The sequence below is a fragment of the Hordeum vulgare genome, chromosome 5H (genome assembly GCF_904849725.1).
Source record: "Hordeum vulgare subsp. vulgare chromosome 5H, MorexV3_pseudomolecules_assembly, whole genome shotgun sequence".
NCBI lineage: Eukaryota > Viridiplantae > Streptophyta > Magnoliopsida > Poales > Poaceae > Hordeum > Hordeum vulgare.
The window spans coordinates 484,067,249-484,087,364 of NC_058522.1; the positions used below are offsets into that span (position 1 = coordinate 484,067,249).

At 44.7% G+C, this 20,116-nt stretch overlaps 1 protein-coding gene and 1 pseudogene across 1 annotated transcript; one reads left to right on the plus strand and one right to left on the minus strand.

Moving 5' to 3' along the window:
• Nucleotides 1-1,342: 1,342 nt before the first annotated feature.
• On the minus strand, nt 1,343-11,491 carry LOC123396956 (annotated as a pseudogene).
• Nucleotides 11,492-12,189: 698 nt separating this feature from the next.
• Nucleotides 12,190-19,083, plus strand: LOC123396957 (LEAF RUST 10 DISEASE-RESISTANCE LOCUS RECEPTOR-LIKE PROTEIN KINASE-like 2.5). The gene is made up of 5 exons (XM_045091704.1): nt 12,190-13,084; nt 13,216-13,370; nt 17,396-17,431; nt 17,763-18,840; nt 18,940-19,083. The coding sequence occupies exons 1-5, from the start codon at nt 12,387-12,389 to the stop codon at nt 18,971-18,973; spliced, it is 2,001 nt and encodes a 666-aa protein (XP_044947639.1). The 5' UTR covers nt 12,190-12,386; the 3' UTR covers nt 18,974-19,083.
• Nucleotides 19,084-20,116: the final 1,033 nt, after the last annotated feature.

Sequence of the window (20,116 nt, forward strand, 5' to 3'; positions counted from 1 at the left end):
AAAGGACCCTATGCGCATTGGAAGAATGATCAAAGAGAAAAGAAAAAAAAGGAGGAGGTGGGAAAGGAAAGAAGGACTCCACCCACCAAACCAAGTAGGACTCGGTTTGGGGGGGGGAGACCTTCCCCCCTTGGCTCGGCCGACCCCCTTGGGGCTCCTTGAGCCCCAAGGCAAGGCTCCCCCTCTCCCACCTATATATACAGAGGTTTTAGGGCTGATTTGAGACGACTTTTCCACGGCAGCCCGACCACATACCTCCACGGTTTTTCCTCTAGATTGCGTTTCTGCGGAGCTCGGGCGGAGCCCTGCTGAGACAAGATCATCACCAACCTCCGGAGCACCGTCACGCTGCCGGAGAACTCTTCTACCTCTGCATCTCTCTTGCTGGATCAAGAAGGCCGAGATCATCGTCGAGCTGTATGTGTGCTGAACGCGGAGGTGCCGTCCGTTCGGCACTAGATCGTGGGACTGATCGCGGGACGGTTCGCGGGGCGGATTGAGGGACGTGAGGACGTTCCACTACATCAACCGCGTTCACTAACGCTTCTGCTGTACGGTCTACAAGGGTACGTATATCACACATCCCCTCTCGTAGATGGACATCACCATGATAGGTCTTCGTGCGCGTAGGAAATATTTTGTTTCCCATGCGACGTTCCCCAACAAAAACATCATCATGGAACTACCATATACCCTGATAATTTGAATGCGAGTTAATCTCAGTTCTACACAACATTAATCTGAATCATCAAGATTCTAAAACCAGCTAAGCCTGTCCCATAAAAGATACGTCGTCCTCGCCACCCCTTCCCATAATCCCCCGTCTCCTCCGCCACACCGATGCATCTCGGCATCCCCTCACTCCTGAACGTCATGCCTCCACAAGATGGAGCTAACGGATCGGTGAATCACATAGCTGAGAGACAAAAGGCGGGAGATAATTTTTGAAGCTTGCCACGATAATGAAGGTATTTCTCGCCTTTTGCCCATAGCAACAGACGGGTCTTGTGCTAGTTAAATATGATAATTCGAACTTAGTCTTACCAACTCACATTTTTTTTAAACCTCCACTGATGATTGTAATAACAACACAGAAGAATTCAGTCGACACAATAAAGTCAGACACACATCAAATCTTGGGGGCATGCATAGCTTGTTGCATTTGACATACATGCTGTAGGGAGCCCTTTGTTTCAGTGATCTATTCCAGATACTTTGAGTGGCATGTTGGTAAGTTATTCAGTACATGAATTTTGTCACAACCATCATTTATTTCAGTGTCTATCTGAATATATTGCACATCTGTTTGGATGCGTGCCCTGTTTCTGGAGCGGATCAGTAGCTACTCCACTACACTTTTCTTTGTGTTGCAGCACAAGCAGAAGCAGAAGCAGGATTGTGGGATGGACGTTGACGAGAAGCTCGTCCGTGTTCCCCCACATGCCCGACGAGCAGCTCGTCGGTGCTGCCCGCATGGCCGACGAGCAGCTGCAGTCGGGTGTCGCGCGAGATGCGATGGATCCTGTCGATCTTGTCCAGATTTGGTGACGGTGGAGAAAGCACGGGCACTGCAGAGCGGAGGGACGGGGGAGCAAACGGTGGAGGTATGGGGGCGCGGCGGGAGAGGACTTGCACTGGCCAGGGACTCCAAGACGCACCTCTTCAGCTCCTGGAACTCTGCTCCAGACAGGGATGCTTCAACCAAAAACCTACATAATGTTGCCTGAGATGCTTCGTCTTAGTCCTTCCTCCTCTTTAGAACCAGATGGCCGTTGAGCTCCCAGACTGCTCGATTGATTGTCATGTCGAGAAATTGCTGGCTCGCCTTTCCAGAAGTCTGCTTCTTGGCATAGCACTGGTTGATCGAAATTCCGAAGGGAGATACAAATATTAAGCCGATAGTCCAGTTCTAGATCACAAATAAAACCGAGGTTGCATTTGCAGTACTGTACCTGTAGTAGAAGGAATACTCTCTTGGCAGATTCAGAGATAAGAACATTGAAAGGTCTGTTATTCTCTTGCAAGAAGATACATGCATTTGAGACAACCTGTGACAGATCCTCCAGGCCCGCTCCTCCTTCAAATACAAAGCCGCTTACTGGGTACTGCACCAGCTGAGAAATGCTGACACCGTTCCCTACGACTGTTAGTTCCTCTGTTGGCGCCTTCTCGACTAGATATTGCACTTTCAGATAGTATGCCTGACAAGCAATATTTGTGAGAGGGGAGCATAAGGCAGAGATAATCAATGAAGTTTGAGTATGACTAACTTGGAAGTGGAGGTGATTGATTGTTGCAAAGGCACCCAGACTCTTATAGACAACTCTGATGAAGGGATTTCTTGCCTCCTTTGCGACGTACATGGCCAGTAAGAAGCTCTCTTGATCAACCCTTTGTGGTAAGCATTCCTGGACTTGAGGGATCAAAAGCACATGACAATACCCAATTGGGCTCACCTGTGACACATAATACAGAAATGATAAATCAGTTTTCAATCTGTCCGAGGTAGAAGTAATATGAGAGATGGAGACATACTAACGTTGATCAAAATGCTGCTAGGAGAAGCTAAAATAGTGGGAGGAGCTCCGTCAAAATACTGGGCAGAATCATTCTCAGTTTCTTGGAACCTGAAGATCACCTCCTCTGGTTTAACTTTAGTGAAATTGAACTTCTCATTATGAAATGGTCGGAGGACTTGGTTCATTCCAAATTCAGTTGGCCGCTTCTTCTGGTAACGCCCTTCTATCAATGTTGCAACAAAATTGTGTTCTCCAGGTAGCACCCGTGACAGTAGCAAATTCAGCTAGGGAAAGCAGGTCTGTGGGATGGACGCTGACGAGCAGCTAGTCCGTGTTCCACACATGCCCGACGAGCAGCTCGTCTGTGCGCTCTGCATGGCCGACGAGCAGCTACAGCCGGGTGTCGCGCGAGATGCGATGGATCCTATCGATCTTGTCCAGATTCGGTGACGGTGAAGAAAGCACGGGCACCGCTGAGCGGAGGGAAGGGGGAGCAAACGGTGGAGGTATGGGGGCGCAGCGACAGAGGAGCCGCCATGGAAGGTCACTACATCGGCGTTGACAACGGGCGAGCACACACGTCCGACGGCCCCGTCTCCATGCCTCCCCTCTGCTCGCCGCCATGGATGGTCACTGCATCGGCGTTGACTGCTCGCGAGCGCGGGCGTCCGACACCCCTGCTCGCGAGGATGCTCATAAGTTAGCTAGATTCTCCTTTTTGTTAGGTCCAGATCGCCATATGTGGCTTTTGCAACCCCATGACTCAAATGTAATCCCACTTTTTATGGGTTTTGATGAATAAAGAGTTGCTTTACCCCTAAAAGAAATTCTCCTCATCTTCTTCTAAAAAAGAGGTTCTCCTCATCTGTTCAATCTGTTCTCACCACTCCCCCATTCTAATGGTGGCCGCCCCCTCCCTTCCATTCCTTGTGGAGCTGAGCTCTCGATGTACCTCATAACGCCACCCCTTCCGTTTGTCCCCTCCGCTAGCGTGAGGCCCCGCCTGATCTGCTCACTGCCTCATATCCCCGACAAGCAATCGCACGCTGCCAACCCCCATGAGCTTGCTTGCCGCTAACCCCGTTGGTTTTCCTTAGATCTACTCTGCCGTCGCGGTCCAATGTCGCAGCGCCGATCAAGATTCGAGCTAGAGGAGCATGCTGTACCCGATGTGGGAGCAGGCAACTCGGAGTTGTCCGAGGTTCAGTGCAAGCGCCGCTACCTTCATCGACGTTCTGTCCACCGTGCTATCCCCGGCGAGGGAAGGAGGAGGAGGGGGAGGGGAGGGGAGGAGGATGGGTGGAGTTTTTTTTTATAGAAAGGCGAAACGATTTTTTCCACCTAAGTTAAGGACTGCAGGTTCAATTATCATAAAACAGAAGGATGTTTTCACAAAGGTGCCGCAACGACGGACGAACAAAAGTTATCCCTGGTTTATTATTAGGTCGAGAATAGAGATAGCCTATATAAAAAAAAACATTAATTCAAGCAGTCAATTCCCATTGATCTTCAGGCCTACGATTCGGCATCTTTATTTGCAATGACTGATTTTACAATTGACTGATTTTTGTTTTTCTCTTTGCTTTGCGATTGAATGAATATGTAGGAAGAAATCAACAAGCTCGTTCGTATCGGGGTACATACGTTGTGTGTTTGCTAGCTCTCCCATGGATTCGCTAGCCGCGGTCTCCTGGATCATTGATTTTTTCAAACAACTCAGAAGCAAATAAAAGTAGGTGAACTTTGATATAAATAGCATAGTTAGACTAATTTTTATTAGTAACGTGACAACCAGGTCTCTAACACAACATATATAATTATTATATCTGAATTGGCTGTTGTGATCAGACCATAGTCTAGAGACCCAGAGGTCGAATCGTCACAAGCATATATTTTTGTTTTGCAACTGCATCGATATTTGAAATTGGATTGCGGGTTGAGTAGTAAAAATATGAAGGTTTATTTTATAAAAATATACGACGGACCAAGAATACCCATTTCTTTTATTAATCTCTCCCTAATAATAAAGCAAATAGGGTTTCTGGTCGTCCGTCATGAAAATTACACCTAAAGTTTGCATAAATTACCCACCATGCCAGCGGTAAGTAATAGAAAACGTTTCACAAAGCAAAAAATCTTGGATTGGGCCGGCCCATCTAAAACCTCCTACATTACGCTCTGCACGCTGGGAGAATATCCAGCACACCGTATGGGCCAGCCCATGCACAGGCGCCTGCTTTTAGTTCCGTTTATTTATTTATTTTCAGTTCTGTTTTATTTTTTTATTTTAAATAATTTAGAACTTCAAATAATCTTTAAAATTTTAATAAACTGAAAATTATAAATCAACATATTTAAAAAATAAAATGTTTGTGACTTCAAAAACTGCTCGGAGTTTTGTATAAAATGCTCGCATATACAATAAAATGTTGCAATTTTAGAAAAATATTTGTACAATAAGAAAAGTCCATGATTTCAAATACAATTCCATGTATTCAAAATTATTAAAGGAATTTAACAAAATGCTTTCTAATTGAAAATATGTTAATGCATTTAAGAAATGTCCTAAAATTTTAAAAATAGCTAATGCCTGTTTTGATAGTTTCTTTTATTTATTTATAATTTTCCATTCCATTTTTGTTTATTTCTAATTTAAATAATTTAGAATTACATAAACTTTTGCATATTACAAAATAGGAATTTTGAAATAAAATGCTGACAAAAACATAATGTCCAAGAATTTAATAAATATATTACTGATTTATAACAATGTCCATGAATTTAATAAATATATTACTGATTTATAAAAATGTTTGTTTATTTAGAAAAACTTCATGCGTTTCAAAAAATGTTTGTGAATTTAAAATAAAATCCTCCAACATAAAAAATTATGTTTGCCTTTTCTTGAATTGGTCGCCAATTCAAAAGAAAATATTTAAACCCGTTCGAAATATAAAAAATATTCACGATTTTTAGTAAATATTTGTAAATTGGAAAAAATGTTATCGATTTTAAAATTGTTCCCATATTTGTAAAAAAATTCACGAAAGATGTAATGTATGTAGTTAAACATTAATGATTCTAAGTCTTTGTGACAATATAACTGTGTGAATTTTGAAGAATTAACTGTTGGATGGATCGAATTATTACTGTATGTTTTCTAAATTTTTTTTATTGAAATTCAGAATAAATATTTGAGTTACCAAGATTTTTGACAACCATGATATATATTTTTTGAAAATGTAAAGATTGCTTCAACTTGTGAATAAATTTAAAAGGAGAAACATTTTCTTGCATTTGTGCATAAAATTTTAAAATCAAGCGATGATATGTGAACATAATGTGGTCATCATGATTGAAGATTATGTTTTTTTTTTCGTGGCAACGCACGAGCCATTTTGCTAGCAGGTATAATAGATATACGAAGGTAGTGCAGCCTTATACGGTAGGGAACAAACGCACGCGACAACGGACGAAGCTTAAAAAGGGGTCTCTCCTTAGTGCGTACGACAGATTAAACGAAGATTACCGAATTTTAAGGTAACGACGTACGACCAGAAGTTATCACCCTTTTAAAAGCAAAAGAAAAGGAACAAACCTTCAGAAATAGTTGCCTAGTTCTTGGATTGAAAATAAAGATATCACCATTGATTGATTTGGTGGTCAGGTTACCCTCAAAGGTTTTGTGAATGGTAACTCGATAGACATTCGTGTCATCCACAAACCATATGATTTGATTGCTGAATATCTCTCCATAGTTCTGTGAAGACAGTTATGGCTCGGTGGGTTCAGATGAATACAGTTGAAGACCCTTTCTTATTCTCTCTCTCAGCACATACAGAGCAGGATTTGTCTGTCAAAAGAGAAAATAAACAAGCATGTCATTTATTAAATAAGACAAAAATTTTAACAACACAAATAATGCCATAGAGCTAGATTTGTTATAGTTAGCATGGTTATTACCTTCATGATCTTGTTCATTGCTTGCTGGAGGAGGGGCTTTGACCGAGGGAACCAGTTGCCAAAGGCCGAGTGCAAATTATAAGCTAGATCAAGTCCAATCATCACTCCTGCAATAAATATTAATCAACATAAGTAGAGAGGATTCAGACAATGGCAAGAAATTGGAAGTTAATGGATACAACAAAATCATATGTCACCTATGTGCACAGAGGATTCATACTGTCATAAGCTTGGTTTGGACATCTGCCACCTATGTGCAGCAAAAAGGAGGACATATGCACATGAACTGTTCATCTTGTAACTCTTCCTGGGATGTATTGTCTCCTTCTGTCTCAATCTCCAGTGCATCCAACTCCTGATCCAGAACTTGGCAAAGATCCATAACAACACTTTCATGGACCTTTTGCCAAAGATGTGCACGGAAAATCTGAATCAGAGAGATCTTCAGTGTTGGAATTCTATCATGCATGAATATCCCAGTCAGATCTAGCTGAACCTGGAAACAAACATATACGTTTGCACGAGCCGCCGCCCTGCTCAAAGTTTTGGGCGAAAATCATTCAGCTAACTTTTGAGATTCAGACAACACCTGAGAGGCATGGAGGATCAGGCGAAAAACTGACTGAATTGAGGCGAATCTGAGACAGACGGGGAGTACGGATCTGCTTGCCGAGGATGAGGAGGCCGGGGCTCTCCTGGAGCGCGAGGGCGCGGAGGATCTTGGCGACGACGAGCGGGAGGAGCGGGCGGGCCGAGTCGGGTCGTGGAGGACGTGGACGGCGCGGTCGGTGCCCATGGCGAGCGCGGTGCGGAGCGTGGCACGGAGGATCTTGGCGACGATGAGCAGGAGGAGCGGGCGGGCCGGGTCGGGGTCGTGGAGGACGTGGACGGCGCGGTCGGCGCCCATGGCGAGCGTGGTGCGGAGCGTGTCGGCGGAGTGGCAGAGCTTGGTGACGGGAGGGGAGCGACTCTACCAGGGGCTTTTTTACAAAAGAACGACACGTTTTTTCCCACTTACTGAAGGACCACGGATTGATTTCTATAAAACGCAAGGTCTTTTCTGTAAAAAAAGCTACGACGTACGACAGAAGCGACCCGTGCTTTATTATTAAGAAAAGATATATATATATATATATATATATATAATTAATAAAATATTATGTAATAAAGATAAAATAAATATTGTTTGGATCAAAATGTTGCTTCGTTTCTTGCGTGTGTGCCTTTCTTCAAACCCATGTGATATGTGCCCACATATTTATATTGATATGTCGATCCCTAGTCTGAACAATAGCAACATTACAGTAATCAAGAACATTAGAGCATGGTTAATAATACAGTCAACAATCAGCTATAAGAAGTTGCCATGTCATATAGAGCCAATCTAATAACCGGCATATATAATAGTAAATTTTAGATGGTAGTTGACCCACCTTACAATCTCACAAAATGTCTTGGGTTCCGTGCTGCAGCTGGCTACTCACCAAGAGTCCGCTTCTCTTCTCTCTCCTCCTCTCTCTTCTCCAACTAAGCAATGATATAATATTTTAATCCTTAAAAGCATGCTTATGTCATCTTATTGTACTTGCTCTTATACAGCAAAGCAAAACAGTCATGCACTAAAGCAGCAACAAGTAAACACCTAGGCCAACACGTGAGGAAAATAAGTTACTTTGCTGGCCATAGGCGGCAGAGACGAGCAGCAGCAAATCGATTCCAAGCAGTAGCAGCGACAATGTGTTCGTACGGTCGTTCGATCCAAATCTTGTATATATATACATCCCTAACGCGTCGATGGTGTACAGGCGGAGTATTGCCATTATTTTTTTAATTTGTAAATCATAAAACGAGATATTTTGAGGATACATGTATCGACTGCGTATCGATGTATCGGACACATTATATACGCCGATACAGCAGATTTTAGAGTATTGGTGCTTCAGAAGTGCTCAGAGAGGAATAGAGGCTAAACATGCCCCTTAAATGGACCGTGGTGTGTCTAAAAAGGTCCCCTGAACAGGGGCATCGCGTATAGAGTCCCGTCAGTCCGGCTTCCCCCGCTAATAATCCATAGACTTTTTGTGTAACACTAAGAGCATCTCTAGTGTTCCTCCAAAAAAAAAAGAGCATCTCTAGTGGATCCTCTATATGGAGGTGTATAGCAAATATGTAACATTCCAGCAATATTTTACCTTCAGCGACTCGTGTAAAACGACGTGTACATCATCCACGCCCATTCACGACGGTAGAAAGCGTGGAAGTAAACACGAGCCAGCCACACTCGTGGAGCTCGCGTCGTCCCAACATGGCATGCGGGCGGGCTGCGGGCGGCGCTGTGCGGGGCGGCGCTGCGGGCGGCGGCGCGTGCGGGGTGCGGGGCGGCGCTGCGGGCGGCAGGGTGCGGGGCGGCGGCGGGGTGCGGGGCGACGCTGCGGGCGACGGGGTGCGGGGCGGCGCTGGGCAGAGGAGGGAGAGGCGGCGGCCTGGGCAGAGGAGGGGGCGGCTGCCTGCGTAGAGGAGGGGGCGGCGGCCTGGGCAGAGGAGGGCGAGGCGGCGGCCTGGGCAGAGGAGGGAGAGGCAGCCACGGGAGGGAGAGGGAGATGCAACGACGGGAGGGAGAGGGAGAGGCAGCGACGGGAGGGAGAGGATTGTGATGTAAAATAGCTGCCAATTGATTCAGATTGCTGTCAATTTTACACGCTTTTTTTTATCTATTACAAACTTATAACTAGGACATCACTCGTTTTCAAACTTTTGCCACACATGGTCAATTAGATCAAGTTTAAGCTGATCATGTTCATTGAAATTTCTAATCCGTTGAGTCATCTGAATAAACGAGCTCAGTTCTTCTGCATGAGTACGAGAGAGACTGTGACTCTTTCTCCCATTGCGTCAAAAGTGCATCTTTGTCGATCAGTTTGTCGCTCCTCTTCAACTATCATATTGTGCATTATGACACAAGCTTTCATTACATCACTGATTTCTTTGACTGACTGAGTGACGTCCATGCTTGGAACCGCCATGTCGTCGAGCGTTCTTCCTCTCTTCCTCCTCGCGCTCGGCGAATGCTGCAAGTATGAGTTCATCGTCGCCAGATGAAGATGACGAAGAACTTATGTCCCAAGTGGATGTGTTCATTGTGTTGTGTGAGAGACGATAGTGAAATCTAGGTGAGAAGAGAAGTCACAGGTAGAAGACTGCTGGAAGAAAGGTGATAGGGGTGGTTTATATAGATCAGAACTATGGCCGTTGAAAATATAGCCGTTTGAAATATACACGTCCTAATTTATACGTTCCATTGAAAAACTGGGACGTGTATAATTTAACAACGTGTATATGAACGTATAAATGAAGATATACACGTTCAAATATACACCATCCACTAAAGAAGCTTTAATAATGCATAGACTCAACTGGATGATTTGTTACAGATGACCTAGCATATGTTGTACGGACTTACGGACCGGTGCCGACGCGATCGATCCTCCTTCTGCCTCGCCTTCTTGGATCTGAATTCAGAAAAAGCTCTCCCTGCTGCCTCAAAACTTGAAACAACAAACACAGCAGCCAACCGGGAGAGAGAGAGAGACAGAGACAGAGAAGAGAATCGATCCGCCTGTTTTGTTGTCTCGATCCTGGCCTCGTGGCACCATGGGGCTGCTGGCACTCAATCGGCTCATGTCTCGGCCTACTCAAGGCCGTAGTAAGCCCGCCCGCCTCTCAGCTCCCCAGCTCGGCCGCTCTGTTTATTCATCTCTACCATGTGTCGTGTGTTCATGTCCTGATGACATCTAGTTCAACATCTATTTCTTTTAACATCAACAACCTATAACCAAGCTCTTTTTTTTTTGTGACGAATCTGTAATCTGTTCAATGCCTTACCAAGAGAGCTGGGCGGTCGATCTGTACAGATTTTTATTGTGTCTGCCGTTTACAGCTTCTTTTTCCCCAAGAATAAAAGAGCAGTATACCTGTAGTTTTCTTCCATCGGCATCTCTTCAATTCTAACCAATGCATCGTGTATCGCAGATGGACTGGTGACTTCATCCCTGGCTAAAAGGAAGGACTCACCCTGCATACATGATGAAAATTCTCCAACTGATAAAAAATCGAGATATTCAGGACTACCCCTTCCAGAGGTTCGTCATAAAAATGCTGAAAACTAGCAACTTACCATATTGCAAGTAAAATATCACTGTGACGGCTCTACCTGTGCAAATTGGTGGATCATTTTTTTGGTTGTTGGTGGATCAATTCTATCTAAATAAAATGCGACCGGAGTGTTCGGTGGCAATCTAGACGTAATTACATGATAGGATAGGATAGGGGTATATCCTTATTTCGAAACGTTTTCTTTTCAGGGACTCTTCACAATCTGCGCGTTATAGAAGAATCCAGTTTTTTTTAAGCTTTTGGATTGCACTAGAATTCTGAAGAATAGTCTCCGGGTTTTAGAAGACAAATCAAATTCGTTCCGCTCAAGCTTTTTAAGATCAAGATTCTGCAGAATCCGTTGAAAAGAATCAGGCCTAAAACGTATGGGAAGAATATCATACGGAAACCAACATTCGATGGAAGTCGGTGAGAACCACGAGAAAAATATATTTTGAAGTTCCGAAAAAATCTGAAAAAAATAGAGAATGATGTTTTATTGTCATGAAAAATTTCAAACTGAAACACATTACAAGATGTGTGCTATGAAAAAGACAAAATCAGCATTGAATAGTGCCAAATAATAATGTCACTATTCATGACTGAAATTTGTCTTTTTCATAGCTTACATTTCGTAATGTGTTTGAACTTAAAATTTTATATGGCAATAAAACATCACCCTTTTAACATTTCGTAATTTTTTAGATTTTTTTTTAAATTTTAAAATATGATTTTCATGAAGTTTTTCTTAAATATTGGTTTCCATTGATATTCTCTCAAAACGTACACAACCAACTAACCTGTTTAGACTCCAAATCATAGTCCACAAGACCATCACCACTGCCACGACCGACCATCGCCGAACACCGCCCAATCATATAGCACTAGTTACAAAATAAATGATGGACGCAGTTTGCACATAAATTGATATAATATTTACACTGAAGTTGTCATGATATATTTCAGTTATTTTTTTGTATCTTTAAAAGTAAATTTTGATGGATTACTAAAGAATTGCCATGATCCATGCATTAAATTTGCCTTGGTTAATTACAAAAAAAATTCCATGATCAATTATTAAAAATTGCCGTAAAAAGTAGTTGAAAAATATAATGGTAGTTTTAAATCTAGAAAAAATAGATAAAATATGTCATGTCAACTTTAGTGTAAACATTATGTCAACTATAGTGTAACATTATGGCAACTGTTATCCAATTTTTTCAATCAAAACATATCAATATGAGATGTAGTTTTAAAAATCTCTCGAGACGAATTTAATGATGAAAATGAATTTTTAATTAAATCTTTTAATTAGAAGATGAACATTTTTAAGTCAAAAACAAAAAAATATCGGTGATGTCATATATTTTGACGTGGCAAAATAAGTAGTAATGAAGACGTGTGGACAAATTGCAAACGTCCACACGCGTGGAGATTAACTTTTGGAAAAATATACATGCATCAGATTTCGATATTTTTGAAATAAACTCTAAAACAAAAAGAAGGGAGTACTACTCCACAAGACCATCATCACTTCGACGATCGATCATCACCGAACACCGCCCAATCATATAGCACTACTTCACAAAATAAATGATGGACTCACTTTGTGGACCCACCCGTGAGGCCCACGTATCACTCAGAGGTCGTCTGCGGCAAAATAAACAAAGACCACTTTACTACCCCGACTGATCACACACAAAGAGGTCGACTTCGCTTTGGTCTCCATCGATCTCTCTCAGTAGCAGAGCAATGGCCACCCACGCTCTCGTCTCCATCGCCGTGCTCCTCGCCGTCTGTGCCGCCCCGGGAGCGCTCGCGCAGACGGTGCAGGTCTGGTTCCTGTGCTCGCCCGCGAACTACACCGCGGGGAGCGCCTACGGGGCCAGCCTCCGCGGAGTGCTCACGGACGTGGCGGCCGCCGCCGGCCGCTCCCGGGACGGCTACGCTACCGTGTTCCGCGGTCGGCAGGCCAAGGACGGCGCGCCGTACGGGCTGGCCTTGTGCTACGCGGACGCCGGCCCGCCGGAGGTGTGCCGGCTGTGCCTGCGCATGGCGGCCGGGAACGTGACGCTGGCGTGCCCGCGCGCTGCGTCCGCCACCATGCTGTACAACAACTGCCTGCTCCGGTACGCGGATCCGGCGGCGGGCGGGAGGGAGCTCGCGCGGCCGGAGCCGGACACGGTGCAGAGGTTCTCCTTCTACAGCAACGACATGACCAGCGCCGGCGAGGCCGACCGGTACGGCGCCGCGCTCAATCGGCTCATGGACCGCCTCGCTCCCGCCGCCGCCGAGGCCGGAGCCAACGGCCGGCCGCGTCCGCTCGCCGCGTTCGGGCAGACCAACATCACCGCCAACGAGAGCCTGTACGGGTTCGCGCAGTGCGTGGCGGGCCTGTCCCCCGCCGGCTGCCGCCTCTGCCTCCAGAGCATCGCCGCGTCGTTGCCCATGTAAGTACATAGTACTGGTCAATCGCATGCGTTCGTCTACATCGTAGCTGCCTGCTGCTGGCCGGCGGCGACTGAGCACTGACACGACGGCCGGGCATGCATGCATGCATGCATACCCCGTGTATGTGTAGGACGAAAGGAGGGCGGGCCTACTCGCTGACATGCTACACGAGGTTCGAGGTGGTGCCCTTCTACATGCCGCCCAACACAAGGAGGATCGTCGTGGCGCCGGCGGCCTCTTCGACGTCATCGTCGCAACCTGCAGCCGATTCCTCCTCCTCAAGAGGTGAGTTAAATGCGAAGTAGCATCATTAATGAATTGTTGGTGGGAAAGCGATGGACATGGCGAGTAAGTGAGGTCGCGGTCTTTCATGTAGGAGTACGTATGGATGGACCAATCGAGTCGAGTGCTATCTTAATTTCTCGGCTCTCATGATTAAAGCACCTAGCTGGTCCCATGACAGCAATTCATTCAGGCCTTGTTTGGTACTAGTGTTTTTAAGAAGATTGGTGGGGATAATCTTTCAAGGGATTGGGTGAAACCCCAACCTTCGCCCAATCCCTTCAAATCTCCATTTATCCCCAATACACTAGGTAGGGGTAGTGTATTGGTTATTGAAAAAAATGCACTATAATTTGGGGATTTGAGAGAAAATATGGGGATGAAACATGTCAAATACACTAGAACCAAATGATGTTATGGGATTTGTGGGGGTTGAGGGGTTTGACCGGGATAATCCCCACAAATTTCCTAAAATACATTAATACCAAACAAGGCCTCAGTGTATGAATTAATACTCCTCCGTCACGGGTTTAGAAGACATAATTAAATTCATGTGCATTTCCACGATAGACAAGGGGTAACGACGCATTGTATTTACTCCCATGACTAAAAGTAGTGGGACTAAAACTTGCTAGCATCACCCATGCTTGGATTCAAATACTAAAGAGACTAAAATCAAGTTAATGAGCATTTATTATCCTCCAAACCCTTCAATCCAGAACTCGCATGTGTTAAAGGAGAGGAGTTAAAAAAGGAGAGAGAAGACTAATCCACATTTTAGTAGGGGTATCCCTGACTAAAAGATTTTAGCCTCAAGACTAGTTTTAGCCTCTCTTTAGTCAGGAGTGCTTGGAACTTTAGCCTCTTAAAGAGACTATTTTTAGTCAGACTAGTTTTAGTCCCTTGGATCCAAGCACCCTCTTAGTATTCCATTGTACTATTTCTTTTGCATGCGTAATGTGAATGCTATTTTCCAAACCATCTCAGAACCAATCAATAACCAATTAGGTTTCAAAGAACTTTAAAGCACGCCTTCTAAACCGTGACGAAGGTAGTACTGCGGCAAAACGTAGAACCAAAGGCATGTTTTTTTTGCGAATTTTGTGGGCAGACTCGCATTCATATGAAGTTAAAGCAGCCCTCGCTCGTTACAGAGTGTCGAATCGGCAGTTTCTAGCGAGCCAGACTGAGGATAACGCAAGCTCGCACGAGGGGGCAGGGAGAAAGCGGGTGAGGATGTCGGGAGATGAAAATCAGGCACGACGACACGACGTCGAATCTAGGCTCACCCCCTCCCCCTTTCCCAACCCATTTACTCGATTACTGTTACCTCTAGGACAACCTTTTCCTCTAGGCTCACCATCATTGGTGACGACGACTCATATCTGTGTAAGCGGCGGAGGCAGATCCAACAATAGGAGTTGTTGTTGCTCTTCCATTTGGCCACCGTGTGGTCATCCTTGGCCCAGCCATGCCCCCCCTTCATCGTCCTCATCTTTAATGCCAGTAAGCAACACCTCCTCTCTCCTATATTTGGTACATTGTTAGGCCGTTAGGAAAGGTGTAGGACCGATTTTCTCATTGCTCAATGCATCCTCGATGTGGACTAGGTTATGGACGCACTAATGCGGCTGGTAGTTCAGGCAACAACACTGATAGCTGTGTTTAGGCATGGGTCATGTTCATGCACAAGAGAGTTGTTCGTCGTGGTGGGATACATGCTATCATACATGCTTCAATGCTTATGGGGGAACATGAGAGAATTGTCAATCTGAACTATATATACAACTGCAATGACACGGAGACTCTATGTATTCTTAGAATAAGAATACCATCATTTGCGAGACTTGTCCAGACCTTCAGTAGTAGGGGCTACTAGAAGATAGCATTCACACCGGTGTGGAAGAGCAAGTGGCCATGTTTCTTCATGTTGTTGGCCACAAACAGAGGTTCGGGGTTATCCACAACACGTTTAGGAGATCAATGAAGACCATCTAAAAGTACGTCAAGCAAGTGTTGTATGCTGTTGGGGAGCTCCATGGAGAGATAATCAAGTCACCAACTCGTCGTACTTCTACCAAGATTCGCACTAGCAAAATATTATACCCATACTTCAAGGCGAGCACTACAGTATGTAGTTCATTGCTAGATATGCTTGGATTGTTCAAGGTGAGCAATAACACAATCTTGTATTGCCATTACAGGATCACATTGGGGCAATAGATGGTACTCATGTCACTGCCAGAGTGTCAAGGTCACACAATGCAACATACAGGGGGGAAGCACTACACAAGCTAGAATGTGCTTGCTATTGTTGACTTCGATCTCAAGTTCATCTATGTGTTGGTTGGCTAGCTAGGAAGGGTCATCACATGATGCTAACATACTCCATGACAGCATGAGTCGTCCTGATGACATCAACATCCCTCATGGCAAGTTCTACCTAGGAGATGCTGGCTATGCATGTCGGTCAAGTGTTTTTTCATCCTTCAGGAAGACCAAGTACCATCTGAACGAGTTCTCTGGTAGGAACTACCCTAGGTCACCACAAAAGTTGTTCAATCTCAGACACTCTAATCTTAGAGTAACCATTGAGAGGGTATTTGGATCTTTGAAGAATAGGTTCAAGATCCTTGATCAGAAGACATTCCACCCTTACCCCACCCAGGTTAAGCTTGTTCTTACATGTTGCATTATGCATAACTCGACCGTGCAATAGGGTGGTGATGAACTGGTGCCCGAGGAGGAAGATGTGACGCCTCACGATCTTGACCTCGGTGGCCATAGCGTGAAGGCATTTGACAGCGAAGCCTGGAAGAACAAAAGGCTGGAATGAGCACAAGCAATGTGGGCTAATAGAGGCCAAACAAGGATCCGAATGAGAAGAAGAGCAAGAGCAGCAACAAAAGAGGAAGAGGAACAACAGCGGAAGACGAAGAGGTAAGAGGATGAGGAAGATGATGGATGATAAACTTTTCATGTTCTACCATTTGGTTCTTAATAATGTGTACTGCCATTTGATAGTAGTTAGGATGAACCATTATTGTTTCGTAGCGGTTCGATGATGATGGCGGCTTCTAAAACGTGTGCAAGTGGTGTACACTTTAGATTTGCTGCACCGATTGTTGTTCTGATACGTTATAGGGATGGATCGGTGATGACATCTGTTTTTGATACAGAGAGCGAGAACACTCAATATTATCATGTTTGTATGTATGAGTGGTGGCTTCGGGTGGCTTGATGTATGATCTTGCTATACCTTCATGAAATAACTAATAAAAATGGTTGTATGCATCGGTTGATGCAGAGGCCGGAGGTTTAACCTCTTTTTTCTAAAAAAAAACTAGGAGTGAAACTATTAAGATCGTGTGGGGTAAGGTCATCATTAGTAAGAATTGGTGACAATACCTAATGCAGCTTGTAACCAAATAGCATGCCCTATGTGCGCCTAATCCTATGCAGCCTACCATATAGCATATCAAAATTAGCTTCCTCATGCAGCTAACCTACATGTGGGCAACCAAATAATATGCAGATGGTGGTTTAAAAGCTATTTTTGGCCTATCTAAAAAGTCTATGCAAACACCTCAAAGTAGGTACGGGCAACAAACGCGTCCCAAGTGAGCCGCTAGCTTGACTCGCGGTGGCGTCAATGTAGAACGAAGAAGCTGCACTAACTGATCAATACGACTATAATTAATGTGCTACTCCATTCGTTACAAAATGTAGTAAATTTTATACATTGTTTTTCAAAGTTAAATGTTTGTAAGTTTTGATTAAGTTTGAGTATCGTTAACATCTAAAATACTAGATCAATACCATCAAATTCAGCAGGAAATGTTTTCTATATGGTATGTATATTTTTCTCTATGAACTTGACTAATGTTTATGAATTTGAGAAAATTATAAATGATCATTATATTATGAAATGGATGAAGTAGCACTTACTGCTGTAAAATATATCATATATATACATACACAGTTTGGCTGAGAATCACCGTAATTAACCACGAGCTTTCTTGTTGCAGTTTCTAAGCGTCACAAGTTGCGCATAAGTGCGGCAGGTATCTCTTCAAAACCCTTTGATCCCCTTCTAATCAACATTTTAAGCAACAAAAGAATGTGTTTTTTTCTGATTAGATTATGTAATAGGATGACAACTAGTATATACTCCCTCCGTCTCAAAATTCTTATCTTAAATTTGTTTAGATATGGATGTATCTAGTCATGTTTTAGTATTTTGATACATTCATTTTTAAACAAACCTAAGACAAGAATTTTGGGTTGGGGGGAGTATATGAAAGTGACGCTCCCCTTATATACTCTCCTTATAGTGACTTATATCTTGTCAAAATAATTACTTGCTGAAAATATAATTATACATTTTTGTTCCAGTTTCCACCGTTGCAGCAATTGTTTTGGTCACGGCGTGCTCCATTATTGCTCTGAAGATTCACAGAAGTGGAAGATCTCCATTTCCATTATTGACAGGAAAGAACTACAACAACCGTAGGGACAACATCAAAGAAATATTGGGCAACTACGGCTCACTAGCTCCCAGGAGGTACAAATTCTCACACCTCAAGAAAATAACCAAATCTTTCGGTGAAAAGCTAGGGGAGGGTAGCTATGGCATGGTATACAAGGGCACCGTACCGGATGGCCGCCATGTCGCTGTCAAGTTCCTTCATGACACGACCGGAAATGGAGAAGAATTTGTAAATGAGGTCGTCAGCATTAGAAGGACATCCCATGTCAATGTTGTCACACTGCTTGGTTTCTGTTTGGAGGGTTCAAAGAGAGCCCTCATCTATGATTATATGCCTAATGGGTCACTGGACAAATTCATCTACACTGAGAATTCGAAACAAACTCTTGGATGGGAGAAATTATATGAGATCGCAATGGGCATTGCCAGAGGATTGGAGTATCTTCACCGAGGGTGTAACACACGAATCATACACTTTGACATCAAGCCCCAGAACATCCTCCTAGACCAGGACTTCGTCCCAAAGATCGCCGATTTTGGTCTGGCGAAGTTGTGCAACCCCAAGGAGAGCTACCTCATGTCGATGGATGGCATGCGTGGTACGGTCGGGTTCATCGCGCCTGAGGTCTTCTCGAGGCGGTTCGGGGTCGTGTCGACAAAGTCGGACGTGTACAGCTTCGGGATGGTGCTCTTGGAGATGGTCGGAGGAAGGAAGAACTTGCGAGCGAGTGTTGAGAGGGAAAGCGAGGTGTACTTCCCGGATTGGGTTCATAGTCATCTCACACAATTTGGGAGCTTGCAATCATTTGATTTGGGACTAGATGAACCTGAAGAGATCACAAAGAAGATGGCCACTATCGGGCTGTGGTGCATACAAATATCGCCAGCGTCTCGCCCGACGATGAGCAAGGTTCTAGAAATGTTCGAGAAAAGTGTAGATGAACTCAAGATACCACCGAAGCACTTCATCTACTCACCTATACAGTGAGTTTTCTACCGCTCTTTATTTGTGTGGAAATGTTGCTTTTTGCGAATACCTACTCGCGCTGGTTTTTAACTTACTTTCTAATTCCACCTGTACAGGGATGACTCGGATGAACAACAGAACGAGAGCTGAGTTTCTATGGACATCAACAGAACTAGTCAAGTTCCTAGGTTTAGATGAAGTATCTCAGGCATATGGCGAGTTGCCATGGACATTGTTTCCCAAGTCTCAAGGGAGGAAAAGAAGAAGAAATTGCAGCGTGCTCGTTAGTTCCAGCTATCTATACATGTTTTACACGCAAAAGTAGCCACTAATCACAAATCATGTGGCATTTCAAGGCCAATAAGCTCAGGTGATAGCCGATCGACCTTCTGCATGTGACCAAAAAAACTGTCCATTCAGTTAATATTAAGAACGTTGGTCCGTCACACACCATCCTATTGGTATTCAGAAGTAAGATGGGCCGCATTATGAACATCCAATGTTTGGTATAGTTTAGACTCGACACACGTACGAGTATTCCAACATTAATTTGATTCATCGCTCTACGTTTCATACTGGAATCACGTATAAGTAACTAACCAGGCTTAGGGCATTTCTAACTGATACCCTATCCCGCCATAAGGGAGGATAAATTCAGCTTTTCCCCTTTACGGCGGACCTAACCGAACCCCTAAACCGAATAGTGGAGTAAAAGTTAGCCTTCTCTACTGAAAATCCCTTCCGATCTACCTAAATATCCTCGCTTTCGCCGCGGTCGAGTAAATGTGGTGGCCTCTCTTTCTCCCACCCTTGTGCCGCCTTGTCTCCGGCCACCACAGCCACCACGCCTCACCGCCGCCACCGATGACCATCCCTTCGGGCGGAATAGATAGCCCGGACCATCTCCACACCTTGCCGGCCACCGTCGCTGGCTTGTCGCCGATGGAAACACCCACGCGCCGCCGCCCATGCCGAAGAAAAGTTTGGGCATCAAAAAAGCCCACGGGGTTCAAGCTCTGCCTCCAGCCGCGCCAATGGCGTCACAGGTGGCGGCGTCCTCTTCGACAACCGCCTGCCAACCTTCCGCCACTCCCGCCGGAGCCAAAAGAGCAAGAAATCAACGGTGGCGGCGAGGGCCCTCGTCGAGGCGGACACAAAGAAGAAGAAGGCCACACCAGCACCCCGTCCAAGGTTGACCCCTCGTGCAGCTACCCCGGCGCCCCCTGCGGCCACTGCTCAGTCGCGGGTGGTGGCCGCAGCCGACAATAAGGGCCGCGGCTTCCAATTGCTCGA

Bases quoted from the DNA above. Each gene is read 5' to 3' on its own strand.
- LOC123396957 (XM_045091704.1), top strand. From the start codon at position 12,387: ATGGCCACCCACGCTCTCGTCTCCATCGCCGTGCTCCTCGCCGTCTGT. The intron at 13,371-17,395 runs GTGAGTTAAATG...TTCTTGTTGCAG, and splicing joins CGATTCCTCCTCCTCAAGAG to TTTCTAAGCGTCACAAGTTG. The intron at 18,841-18,939 runs GTGAGTTTTCTA...CCACCTGTACAG, and splicing joins TTCATCTACTCACCTATACA to GGATGACTCGGATGAACAAC.